General features: G+C 43.3%; 1 protein-coding gene across 1 annotated transcript in view; it reads right to left on the reverse strand.

Moving 5' to 3' along the window:
• Window positions 1–14,471, reverse strand: part of TTC39C (tetratricopeptide repeat domain 39C) — a gene marked incomplete at both ends in the record, with an annotated part of 99,574 nt that overhangs the window by 51,438 nt on the left and 33,665 nt on the right. The window contains 2 exons of the mRNA XM_080714458.1: window positions 2,266–2,394; window positions 4,319–4,367. Coding sequence (XP_080570584.1) covers window positions 2,266–2,394; window positions 4,319–4,367 — 178 coding nt within the window. The remainder of the gene's footprint in view (window positions 1–2,265; window positions 2,395–4,318; window positions 4,368–14,471) is intronic.

Consider the following 14,471-nt stretch of genomic DNA (forward strand, 5'->3'; position numbering starts at 1 on the left):
CAGTACACACAACAGAGTGATGTGTTTTCTTTTCTCTAGATTTTAACATAATTCATTTCCTGTCTAGCCAGCACTCATTAGTCTGTTCACATGGAAAAACATGAATCTAACCAAGCTTTTATTTCCTCATTTGCAGCAATATCTATTATGTAGGTTGTTGGGGGGCTACTAAGTCCCTGCATATGAAAATTCCTATAAACTGTAGGACCGTTACAAATGCTAATTATTAGCATGTGCGCTAGGCACGGCAGGCATACTGAGGAGAGACGTGTCAATGAGCTCACGGTCAGTAAGGAGATTACACGATCACTGAGCAGGGCAGTAAGTACTCTGAGGGGAGGCGCGCTCAACAGGACTCAGAGCCCGTGGGTGACATGACTTCTAGGAAGAACTAAAGAGGAAGTAGGGCGTGGTGGCGCACGCTTGTAATCCCAGCGCTTAGGAGGCTGAGACAGGAGGACCGCACAGGTTCAAAGCCAGCCTCAGCTACTTAGTGAGGCTCTCAGCAACTCAGCAAGACCCTGTTTCCAAATAAAGTATAAAACAGGTCTGGGAGGATAGCCGAGAGGTAGAAAAGCCATTCCACCCCCAGTACCTCAAGAAAATGAATGAGTAAATAAAGAGGAAGTAGGAGCCATGTCATGAGGGAGGGGAAGAACACGTGCCGCCCTACTTAGAGGTGGACTTTATTATAACGGGATAAAATGGGGCAGGGACTAAACGCTAAGCAAGCAATGTACTACTGACTGCATTATGAAGTATGGATTGGAGAATCGTCTGTCTTAGGCAAAGGAGGACGGGTGGCTGGCCTAGGGAGACAGAGTGAGGATGGAGAGAAGGCGAGGAGTCAAGAGGTATTTAAGAAAGAGCCATGAGGGCTGCTCACTGAGCACATCCAGTTTGGAGAAGGAGGACACAAGGTCAGCTCCGTGCTGACAGGGCTCTTGGCCTGTCAATGGCTTCCCCGTGGTGGACGTCATAAGCGAGAGCCCCGTGAGCATCTCCCATGGCTGCTCCCAGAGAGGGGCTAGGTAACATGAAGAGATGGGGAAGATGACTTACTCAACAGGCTGGCCTGCCAGCTCCAAACGTGCACGTAGGAGACCCCTGGGGACCCCAAGAAACATCAGGGGTAGGAGCAGGCCTCTCTACAGACTGAAAGGTAGTGGCAAAGTCCAGAAAAGTGGATTTTAATCGTTGTTGGGGCTTTATTTGCAACCAAAGGTTGGTGAGGACTGGAGAAAATGAGGTCCACAGCTGAATTCCAGAAGCATGATGATGTCAGGTCCCTCCCCTCCCCCACGTGGTCTCGCAGTGGGAACAGGAGGTGGAACCAGAAGCAAAGGTATTGCAAAACATCGGTGCCTCCGATCCACCACGTGACTCAGCCCGCCGATGCGTCCAGACACGTGGCCCGTGGGTCTCTTCCCCCACAGCCAGTTGACTCCCTGGAGGGTGCCAGGTTGGGTCCAAATAAAGCAGCGATCTCTCATAACCCGGTTGGTGTTTTTACCTCCCTCCTAAACTCCCTAACTCTATTTTCAACCTTTCACATGGTAAATGCAATTCTCGTACTGTTTGTCAGCTATCACTGAATCGCGTTGAATTAAACATATGAACTTATCACTGCAAGAGCCTGTCACAGGGCACATGATGAGAGAATTTTTCCCCCCGGAACTGGGAATTGAACCCAGAGCCTCACATGTGCTAAGCAAGCACTCTGCCACTGAGCTACAGCCCAACTTTGGAAGAAGATAGTTCTAAAATGTCCTTAGAGCCACTCGAAAGGGGCTTCCACATGTACATACACATCACTACAACTAAGATGTGAGATTATAATGCACCAATAAAAGTATAAGAAAGAGCAAGAGCAAGAGAGGAAGAGGCTTCTTCCACTTCTGCGAGAGATATTTTACATAACCAGAAGCCATGAGAAACCTTGAGTGTCTGTGTTCAGTCATATTCTAATTACTGACAGCCAACTAAATACGTGATGTTCTATATAAGTGGCACTCAAGCTGGGCCTGGTGCCCAAACCTGTAATCCCAGTACTTGGGAGGCTGAGATAGGAAGATTGCAGGTTCGCAGCCAGCCTCGGCAACTTAGCAAGCCTCTCAGCAACTTAGTGAGACCCTGTTCAAAATAAAAAAATAAAATAAAATAGGGCTGGGGGTGTAGCTCAGAGGTAGAATGAAAAGCACCAGTACCATACAAAATAAACACCTAAGTGGCACGGGGTCTGTAATGGAAAGCGGTACTACTCACGCTCTTCTTAATTTTGTTCCTGATGGTTTCGATCACTCCGGCCTCCTCGCTCTCACACAGCTTCTCTGTGGTTTTTAGGTCGTCACACGCCAACTGCATTTTTTCCTCCTCAAATGTCATCATGGCATTCTTCCAAAAAACAAGGAGAGAATGAACAACTCAATTAAGTGCTTGAAACTTAAGGCCAGCCGATTACACCAAACATTATATAGGGAATGGCTTAAGTATTTGTTGCAAGCAAAAGAATCAAAATAATACAGCATGCCCTAGTCATCTAAAGAAACTAGAATCTCAAGCCCCTATGACACCAGTATGAAAAAATATATAGTAAGGAATGTCCTTGCAATTGTCACTCTGCAGTGCTTTCATTGTTAAACATAGTAACAAAATTCCATTTAATTTCTGATTGCCCTGCTCAATTGAGAGCTTTAAGAGTGTCTCATTGAAAAGTTCATGCTAGGCCAGAAGGATCCCTGGTTCCATCAATTACCACTTAGAAATGTTAATGAAGCCACAGCTAGAGGTGCTCTTTGAAGATTATCCGCCTTTCCAGGAGGGCATTTCTCTGGTTGGATTATAAAGAATTCACTTTATATTGCCCACAGTTAAAAACCCCACCGACAGCTTGCCTCCAGGACCTTGATCCCGATGGACTCTGGCAGGCCACACGAGGCTGGGTAAAGGTGACCTCCTGGAGGTCTGCTGAACATGTGCATTTGGACCCAGTAGAACAGAGGTTTCTGAGGTGATTGGGTCATGGGGCAGGAGCCCCGGTTCTTAGAAGGTCCCAATGAACTGATTCCGGCAGCCCTACGTTAGCAACACTCTACATACTTTAACACTAGACAAAACACCCTGCGGTCGCCTTTGTCCCACCTTCCGGGCCACACTCTTCTTCCCAAGCATCCTGGTCCCCTCTGAAATCTCAGCCTGCTATGACTTGGCCTGCCATGCCTCTCAGGCCCACAGGCGCCTCTGCCCAGTCTCCCTGGAAGCCTTCAGTCATCTGGGTTACAATGTCACAATCCCTACCAAGTAGGCTTTCTGTGAGATGCAGAACTATGCATTCTTAAAAAGAGCACACCTTAAAATTCTTATTGCATTATTTGCAGATAAGAGGAATGAAAGAGTCCCAACAAGACCCTGCCCCACTGGAAATGAAGAGCCAGGCTGAGTTCCTCAACAGCTTAGCAGGACCCATCTCAAAAAAAATGGCATGCCCATTTCTCAATCTCTAATCAAAACGCTTTTGCCCTTTTGGTATCTACTCCGTACTCCCCCCAACCCCTTATTTTTTAATTCTATGATGGTTTTTAAAACTTGTTCCTTTGAAAGTAGTCTGTGTGACAAGTGTTCCTGGAAAATAAAAGTATCCACTTTTCTACAATGCCCAACTTACTTTAAGCCTAAACAAACCCACTCCCTCAATTCTCAAGTATTAGGCCTAGGAAATTAAATACTAACCAACGAACTTTAGCTCTGTTCATCGGACTTGTTTTCTAGCCCACAGTTACTCAATAAATTTAGATCAAACCTTTATCACATAAAGCCAGACCTCCCTTCTATCCAACATAGTTATAGTTTCTGAGGTCTTTCAATTAAATTTTTATTCTAGAAAGAATTTTGGTTGGGAAAAATAATACTCTAGACGTAAGATACATTATTTTGTTTTATTTTATTGTTGTGCTGGGGATTAAACCCAGGGGCATTCTACCTTCAAGCTACACCGTCAGCCCTGTTTTTATTTTTGTTGTTGTTGTTTTTAAATGGGGTCCTGCTAAGCTGTTGAGGAACTCACTAAATTGTTGAGGCTGGCTTTGAACATACAATCCTTCTGTCTCAGCCTCCAAAATACTGGGATTACTGGCATATGCCACCACACCCAAATGTTTTATTTTTAAAATTAGAAGTCACTGGGTAATAGGCAAAAACTTTATTGCAGATTTAGACTGTACAAGACACAGTAGTGTGCCTACCCAGCTGGTAGTCGATAACAGACAATAGTTATACTTGTATATCTTTCATGCCAATACTGCTTCTTACGTCAACTTACCAAAAAACTGACAAAGCTGGCTCCAAAACTCATTAATGGGCTATGATTCCTGTTAAGAAACAAAACAAAATTAATGTTATTGTAAAATTTTATTTTAAAAGCATTTGATAGATCTGGATCACTATATAATTCTATTAATTGGATAAAAGTTAATGTCACCAAGCAGATTAAACTGCCCTAAGAATACTATTAAAGAGGCAAGGCAGAGCAGGCGGCACACCTGTAATCCAGTGCTTGGAGGATGAGACAGGAGATCTCAGGTTTGTGGCCACCTTGAGAGCCTTGAGAGGAGGCCCTCTGCAGTTAAGAAAGGCCTAGTTCCAAAATGAAAGCTAAAATAGGACTGGGGGTGTAGCTTGGCATTAGAACGCCCCTGGGTTTGACCACCAGTCACTCTCTCACACACACACACACACACACACACACACACACACACACACACACACAGAGGCAGGATGGTTCACAGCTCCACCTGCCAGGAAAGAATCTGCCCGATTCTTCTAAGCAAGGCCGACCACAGAGCCAAATCATAACAAGAGTCTCCTGAGTAAACTTTTATATTGTGGCTATTAAAGAATCCACGCAGCCAGGTTGTGGGGGTGCACACCTCTAATCCCAGTACTTGGGAGGCTGAGACAGGTGTATTGCAGGTTCAAAGTCAGCCTTGGAACTTTAGCAAGACCCTGTTTTCAAATAAAAAATAAAATAGTACTGAGGGCATAACTCCATACCCCTGGGGTTCCATCCCCAGTACCAAAAAAATCAACATAGTAAACATAAAGATGATAGAAATAGATATGAGCTGCAAAACCACGGCCAAAGGAAGGTGGTTATTATTCATCTATAACTGTAAAACGTGTTCAAAACTCACAATCCAAGAGTGCTGGATGGAGTGCCTCCCTAAGAGCGGGTCTCTCCCCACCCCACTGCCAGACACAGTCATTGTTCAGTTCTGTGCTCAGCCAAACACGAAACCAAGCCGACCGAGGCCAAAGCATGTAACGATGTGGACTTTTTGTCATGGTGGTGGACTGAAATCGGGGGCATCCCACCTCTGAGCTACACTCCCAGTCTTATTTCTCAACCTGTGGCACTACAAAGGCAGCACCACCAGCGCCTGGCACCTCTATTCGAACACTGAATCACGAGGACCTGAGAGACCGTGCTTTCCAGAACCCTGCACTCAGGAGAGAAACTCGTCCACACTGTTGGTAGGACTGCAAATTAGTGCAGCTGTTGTGGATATTCCTCCGAAAACTAGAAACGGATCCACCATACGATCCAGGTATACCACTCCTGGGTGTCTTTAAAAGGGACTAAAAGCCAGGCGAGGTGGTGCACACTTGCAATCCCAGCATTCGGGAGGCTGACACAGGAGGATCGTGGTTTGCGGCCAGCCTCAGCTACTCAGTGAGGCCTTTTGCAACTCAGTGACACCCTGTTTCAAAATAAAGAATAAAACATAGGGCAGGGAGTGTAGCTCGGAGGTAGAATGTCCCTGGCTTCCATCCCCAGCCTCGCAAAAATAAATATAAATATGGGACTGAAATTAGAATATTACAGTGGTACACATACACCCATGCTTACAGCAGCACAATTCACAAGAGCCAAATCAGGGAACCAACCCAGGTGTTCATCAACGGAGGAACGGATTACAGAACTATGGCATATACTACTCGGCAATAAGGAAGAACCAAAGAATAGCATTTGCAGGGAAATGGACGGGCCTGGAGAACATTACGTAACGCGAGGGCGGCCAGTCGCAGACGGTGAAGGTTCCTATGTTTTCCCTCACATGCGGAAGCCAGGGAGGAACTGAGGGACCAGCGGGACTTTACATAATGGGAGAGAATCTTCAGCCGAGCCATGAGGGAGAGGCTCTACAGGAAGGGGGGGGCACAATCCATGAAGATTCCCTTCCACTGACATCATGTACATACGTGAGAACACCAATGCCAATCTTAATATTATGTGTGAGGGAGGGGGCGGGGAGGGCGCAGGGAAGCCGCCAAGTGCCGAGTGCATGCACCACCAGCCCCGTGAACTACATTATGTGTGAGGGAGGGGTGGGGAGGGCGCAGGGAAGCCGCCAAGTGCCGTGTGCATGCACCACCATCACCGTGATGGTGCGAGCTTACGAGGCACCAATAAAAGCACACTTTAAAAATCCATCAACAGGAGCAGACGCCTTGCAGTCCACGCGGTAACTATGGCTTCCCCCTTTTCTTGCTTGCATGCTAACCTCCCTGCTGTCAGAGACGGGAAAGCAGCTCAGGCTGGGGCCCGGTGCCACTCTGCTTCTTACTCTCTTCTAAAATTGAGTTTCTGAGAGTCACAGCAGTTAATTATTCATAGTGTGTAGCCTCACCCTTGTTACTTCATGTGCCATTCCATCACTGAAGTGGAAAAAGTAACGGAAACATTCTTCCCTCCTGGAGGTACTGGCTGGGACCTGCGGAGCACCTGGTGTCCTGGACACTAGGGGCAAGCGCTGGCCCAGGGAACCCGGCCCCGCCGCCCAGCGCGGGCTCAGGGAACCGTGCCCCACAGGCCAGCGCTGCCCCAGGGAACCCTGCCTCGCCTCCCAGCACTGCTCAGGAAACCGTGCCCCGCCACCCAGCGCTGGCTCTGAGAAGTTCCATCTAACCAGGATTGCTTCTTACGTTCACTTGGTTTTCTACTTATGATACTTCAAGTGATCCTATGTTGAATTGCTCTGAACTAGTTAATTTTGCTCCACGCTTGTCTCTATATTTGTATCTGTTTTGGAGATTTGAATATGTTCCCAAAAAGCATGAGGATGATTATTGAAAACCCAGTGTCAGAGAAGGAAGAGGTTCCCAGTTCAAGATTTCCCATATTAGGAACCTACCATGGTGGAATAATCCATGGCATTTGTTTTGTTTGTGTGTTGTATTAGGAATGTTCTATCTCAGAGCTATACCCTCTGCCCCATATATTTATTATTATTATTTATTTACTTATATTGGGGATAGAACTAGGAACATTCTACCTCTGAGCTACATCCCCCAGCCCTATTTTATTTATATTTTGAAACAGGGTCTCCCTAGGTTGATGAGTCTCACTTCCTGCTGAGGCTATACTCAAACCTGTGATCCTCCTTTCTCAGCCTCCCAATACTGGGATTACAGACATGTGCCACATCTGGCTTTTATTTACTGTTTTATAACAGGGTCCTGGAGCCAGGCCAGATGGCCTCTGGTTTAAGCCTACCAGGTCCTGCGATGTGCCACCATGCTCGGCTTTTACCAGATTTTAGAATGGAGCTTATTCTTGCCTTCTAAAGTAGGAGCAGAAGCAATCTTAGGAGGCTGAAGCAGGAGGTTCACAGGTTTGAAATTAGCCTCAGCAACTTAGGCTCTTAAATATTGGCTTCTTTTTGGTAATTTTCTTAATAGGAAAAATATTGCTTGCAAAAAATGATTTTTCATTATGTATACAGATACCTGTAAATGTAACTGCGGTTTTTAATTTGGCGCACTGTATCTTTACATCACCTGGGGGCACAGAAGGCAATGTTATTCTAAGGATGCTGGCTGTGAAGCGTGTGATAAAGCAAGGAGTAAGTTATGTTGAGACCCAAAGTCTGTGCATAGAGGAAAGGATGGGAGTAACTTAAAAATCTGATAAGAGACAATAAAAATCAGTGCAAATCCACTGTATTTTTCTTCACTAAAAGCACACATATTTCCTAGCTCTAAGTGCTAAAAAAGAGCCTAGAAACGAGGGCCCTCTCGTAGCAGCGTGCATGCCCGACACCCTCTAAACACATCAAGAGACCGTGGCTCCTTGAAGAAACGGCCGATTCCAGGTCAGAAGCATAATATGTCTTATTAGAACAGAAAGTAAAGAAGTTAAAAAAAAAATAGGGTCTTGAGAAGACGTTCCCATTAGCCAAAGACAGAACAATTTGGTCACCCTCGAGAGCAAAAACAATAGATTAAAATATCAAGTAAATCAAAACCATGTGTTCACAATGATAATTTTAATTTAAGAAAAACCTCACTAGTTGCCCACGGGAATCCTAGAGAACCAACTCATTATTTTGAAAACAGACTGAAAAGGAATAAGACTGAACATTTACCCTGCCTTTTCTCTATGAACTCAGAGGAACCAAATGTTTGTCCGGGGGGGGGGGTTCTCTTTACAGAAGTATCCTGGGCTAATCAATAAAAAGCACATCACAGAAGTGAGGTATCGCCATTTGCACATCCTGATGAATGAATGGAAATAAGCAATGATCTTAGACGGGGACAGAGCATATTAAACACCACTGTATAGAGGGAACCGGCCAAATCCAAGCCACAGGAAGTTCTACAGGAGGAGGACCCTAGCTTCTTCAACAACAATATAGGATTGTAAGGGGGTCTGAAGGGGAACCTCTAAAGTCAGACATATCAAACAACAGAAACACATAAAGACACTCATGAGACAAACACAACAACACACAGACACGTGCACACATGTACACATATGCAAACATGCAACAAGAAAATGGATTTTTAAATTTTTTTTTATTGGTGCATTGTAGTCATACATCTTAATGGAGTACAAGATGGTGCAGGCATGAATGCAAGCATCACTCATTCAGCCCTTCCCTGGTTCCTCCTCCTCCCTCCTTCTCACGGTTGGCTTAGTGACTGACTTTGATATGTTTGTGAATGTACATCGTGAACATTGGGGAACTTCCCTCTTCCCCCTCCCATCCCTCTGTTCAGTCACCTTATTTGCTCATGTATGGTTTCTCCTCCCTCTAGAGTTTCTCCTATGACCTTTTTCTCCCTAGCTCCCAACTTCCAGCTATTAGGGAGAACATCCGATTTAATTACCTTTCACAATAGCACCAAAATATCAAATCATCTAAGAATAAATCTGGAAACAGGGTCTTGCCAAGTTGCTGAGGCTGGTTGTGAACCTGCAATCCTCCTGTCTCGGCCTCCAAGTACTGGGATTACAAGCATGTACCGTGACCACGCTGGGCTAGTTTGCTTTTTTTTTTTAAGATGGACCATCAGTAATAAAAGGGCGCTAAAGTGAGTCACAGAGTTAAAGGTAGAAAACCTGCTGTGAGTACAAAGAAGCAATTTCTCATCTACTCCTACATCCACCAACCTGAAAAAAGCTTTTCAAGTTTTCCCAGAATATTAAAAACAGGAATAGATTGATGAAGATTTTGTTTCCTGAATAAAGTAGAGGGAATGTATACATTTAGTTCTTAAAGGAATATTTCTCCCTCACAGAGCATAACCATAAGGCAGTCTTTAACTGAACTTTCAGCTTCAAATGCAATTATATTGCCTATAGTAGCAGGTGGCTGGAAATTTTCAAGCCTTTTCTTTGATTTTGCCAAAAAATGTTTTAAATTGATATGATGAATTCATAAAAATAATACAAAATGACTTTTTCTCTACCAGATGCATAGGGAGTATAGGCCCTTGCGGATTACAAAGAAAATGTGGGGCCATTTGAATCTAATCAGCCAATGGCCATCTCCCACACCTTTTACAGAAGCTATGAGATCCAAGGGCTAAAGAAAAAAATGAATTCACACTTCTGTTTTTTTGTTGTTGTTGTTGCGGGATGGAACCCAGGGACATTCGACCTCCGAGCTACACCCCCTGCCCTATTATTGATTCTTTTTCATTTGAAATAGGGTCTCACTAAGTTGCAGAGGGCCTCACTAAGTAGCTGAGGCTGTCCATGAACCACGATCCTCCGGTCTCTGCCTCCCGAATGCTGGGATTACAAGCGTGCGCCACCATGCCCGGCTCATACTGCTGTTCTTAATTGAGGTTTGTCTATTCTGTGTGACCCTCGATGTCTTAAAAATCATAGTCCAGAGGGGACCACTGGAGTTAGCTTTATACACTTAAGCTGGATGCTTCCCCAATGCCCCTGAGCTCGCCTTCAGAAGCACAGCCTTTGCCAAGAGGACAGACACATCCTGGATCGGCTGCTATCATCACTAATGGTGTTCAAGGAGACCACACCGGTTTGGTATTTTATTTTCTTTCTGAGAACAAAGTAGAACAATGACGACTGAAGAAAAGAGCTATGTGAATAAAGCCATTTATTGCAACACTAACCAAAACTGGGGAAAGTGGGTCTTGATAATTACACAGGAGAAAGGCTTCAAGATACTGGACTTGGCAATGGTTTAATGGCTAAGGCACCAAAATCACTGCTAAAAAAGTAAAAGGAGACAAACTGAATGACACTTAAATTCAAAATTTCTGTGTATCAAGAGACATGATCCAGAGCAAAAAGGCAGCCAACCTGTGGAATGGGAGAAAATTATTTGTGAATCATTTCTCTGATAATGTGTTACTATCCAGAATATATAAAAACCACTATAACTTAACAATAACAAAGCAAAAATAAAATAAAATAAAATAAATGGTAAAGGGCTTGAAACTTGCCCAAAGAAAACATACATATGACCAACGAGCACGTAAACGGATATTCAGCATCACTAATTTTCAGGGAAATGCAAATCAAGACTATACTAACACACCGCCTCAAAAAATTAAGTGTTGAAGAGGATGTGGAAGGGAGAACTGTATAGTGCCTACGGAAAACATAAGATGAGAAAGAGAACTACCATACGATTTGGAAATTCCAAATCACTTCTGGGTACACACCCAAATGCACTAGAAGCAGAACTTAAATAGGTCTTTGTTCATATACCTACATGTACAGTGGCATTATTCAGAAAATCCAAGGGTGGAAGCAAACCAAGTGTCCATTAAGGAATGGACGGACGGACGGACAGACGGACAAACAGACAAAATATCGTATATACTTACAATGGAATATTAGCCTTAAAAGGAAGGAAATCCTGACACATGCTCAATATGGACAAACTTTGAGGCCATCAGGCTAAATAATGGTGAAATAATTAAGTGAAATAAGTCAGTTACAAATGGGTGAATATTGCATGAAACCCCTTCTAGGAGACCTAGACGAGTCAAATTCAGAGACAGAAACTGAGGCTGGCAGTGGGGAAAGGATGGAGAACCACTTTTTCATAGAGATAGAATTTAAGACTTGCAAAATGAAGAGTTTAAAGACTGGCTGCAAAATAATATGAATGCATTTAACATTACACCAAACTGTACACTTAAAAACAGTTGAGATATATGTTTTCCTCATACTTTAAATATTTTCATGGAAAAAAGGGAAAACCCTGTCTGTAATAGAACAAATGACTTATAAAACAGCCAAGTAGAATATGACATGAAAATGCTCTGATAGACTTTAATGTGGAAACAAAAGTTCTACGTATACCATGTTCTGGCACAGACAACAAAAAATGAAAATGTTTGTTGTGGGGGCATGAATTTAAGTGTGTACTTTTCAAGGAAGAGCGAATAAACAGCCATGGTGTCTTCACAGTGTCACTGTTGACATTCTCCCTACATTTGCACCCCTCCTTTAGAGAGAACAATTATCTGAGTCAATTATTTGTCCTAAAGAGTCCCTGTGATTCAGTTACTTTGATACAATTTCTCAACAGAATATACTATCCAGGCAATTAGAGAATAATGGGTCAATTCAACAGCAAAGCAGCCGAACCCCGCATCCATGGGTATGAGTTCCTCGCTCAGCAGCACGCTGAGGCCTTGCTGTGCCATTTGGGACGCGGGGCAGCCCTGGCACGAGGCTGGCGAGAAGGTAAAGAGAGAGGCCCAACAGAGGAGCTTATATCCCAAGACAGTCTCTCTAATTTTTTTCTTGAAAACAAAAGCAAGTGATTTGGGAGTTGCTTTTCATATCAGCCATAAAATGAATGAACCTAATTCTCTTCTTATTCAAACATTTTCTTTCATTTTTAATAGTGACATCTTCCTTCTATCTAGCTGACTTTTCCCCATTTTGCCAATAAATAATAAGTAAAAGGCTTTATAATAACGTCAAAATAAAAAGCTAAAAACATGTACCATGACCATGTGAAAATCAGAACTAAACAGCTAAAGCCTTGAAATGCTTCTACTTCATGGGACACAGAGGCCCCGCCTGCAGGCCCCACTGAGCTCATGGTTTCTGGCCCAGGGGCTCGATTACATTCTCCAGTATTTCAAATTCTCTGAGTACGTTGTGGTGATAATCAATAGGTGAGATTAATTTGACAATCTGTGCAATGAACTATGTTTTCCAAGTTTGCTGAACTTACTTTTTTATGCCATTCAGATATGGAAACTGTTACAGAAAGCTACTTGGAGGCCTCCATCTTAATTTGAAAGTGTTGCAGCAAGAAGAGAGAAAAGAATTTCTGGCCAGGTGCCAAAGAGCATAACTGCTCTGTTACTCACAGGCTAGAGACTGAAAGATTTATCTCCATTTATATTAAGATAGCAAGGAAGAACAGTGATGTTCTCAGCACCTCATCCATGCAGTATTCATTCAACAAATGTTTACTAAAGAGAGCATCTTTCTCATGCAAAAAGGATAAGGCCATTGGAAATAATAATGGAAAACTCCAGACCAAAGGCCTAAGAAAAGTGCCAGGGAAAATGGAATAAGAAAAGTTTCATTAAAAGGTGTTTTTCTTGACTTGATTTATAATAGTTAAGAATATTTTTTAAAGCGAAAATTTAGGCTGGGTGTGGTGGCACACACTTGTAATCCCAGCATTCAGCATTCGGGAGGCGGAGACTTGAAGATCATGGTTCAGGGATAGCCTCAGCTACTTAGTGAAACCCTCTGCAAATCAGTGAGACTTTGTTTCAAAGTAAATAAAACAATCAAAAAACCCTAAAAAATAGGGCAGGGGGTGTAGCTTGGAGGTACAATGCCCCGGGATTCCATTCCTAGTACAAAAAAAAAAAAAAAAAAAAAAGAAGAAAAGAAATATCTAATTTACTCTGCATCTTAGCTTAAAAGTACTCCAATTATTTTCTTTATATATTTCATACAGCATTTCTACATGTCTTGTATATGATTATACAGCATCCATGGGATGTTTCCCTTTGAATCCTGCATTATCTGTACTTTTCCTGAAACTTAAATTGCTTCTGTGGTAATGCCAGCAGATCTACCTACTCATCAGGTCTTGATGAAGCCCCATCAAAACTGAGAGATAGGGACAAAGTCCCCAAGCCCACACACTACATTCTCACCAGGATAAATTCCCAATGAAGGATTAAAGTGTCAATTCCACCCAAGCCAAAAGGTTAGGAGAGTGATTAAGAAATCAGGCCAGAGCAGGAGGGAGGAGGAAGAGAATGGGCTGGGAATTGGGGAAGGGCTAAATGAGTGAAGTGTGCGTGTATGCCTCCACCATCTTGTACTCTATTAAGATGTACGACTGCAATGCACCAATAAAAAATAAAAAATAAAAAAACTGAAATCAGGCCAAACAAAGCAATACAATCCACAATCAAAGTCAAAAGAAATTATGGTGTTATAGGTTGCTCCTTGCCTCCATCAACAAAATTATCCAAGAAAACCATATATATGTTCCTTTTGAAAAGCAAGCTGGCATGGTGGCTCATGCCTGTGATCCCAGTACTTTGGAGACAGATAGCAGGAGCTCAGGTTAAGGCCGGCCTCAGTAATTTAGCAAGACTCTTAGCCAACTTAGGAAGACCCTGTTACAACATAAAAAAATAAAGAGATGGGGGTGTAGCACAAGGTCCTGGGTTTAATTCCCAGTACCAAAAAATAAAAGGAGCATAAATGTTTTGAAAATTGAGAAAGCTAACCTTATTCAAATTGCCCCAAAGCCTATTTCAGGCCTCCATAGTACTAATTCCTGGATTCACATGGCACAAAGTAAACTAAATACATCCCACTTTTGTGTGTTTTAGCCTAAGTCAGCAAAACAAGTTTTAACTTCTCATTTAAGTGCTATTTTTAGGTTTTCATGGTTAACCTATATTGTGAATGTTGTCTCATAGGCTTGAAGCTTTCAGACATCAGATGGTGGTACTTTGCTGACCCAAAGAGGAACAGCTATCAAAGCCCTTTGGATGGTCATAGAGGCACACGGCACGGACCCATCTGATTCCCCCATGCCAACTACATGCATGAATGTTACCCTAAAGCTGGGGCCCCAACTTCGTCCCTGTTCAGCTCGAAGCAGTTTATGACCGACTCAGCGTCCTTATTCCTTTGCTAAGGGGTATATTCA

This window comes from Muscardinus avellanarius, assembly GCF_963383645.1.
Source record: "Muscardinus avellanarius genome assembly, chromosome: 17".
Classification (NCBI taxonomy): domain Eukaryota; kingdom Metazoa; phylum Chordata; class Mammalia; order Rodentia; family Gliridae; genus Muscardinus; species Muscardinus avellanarius.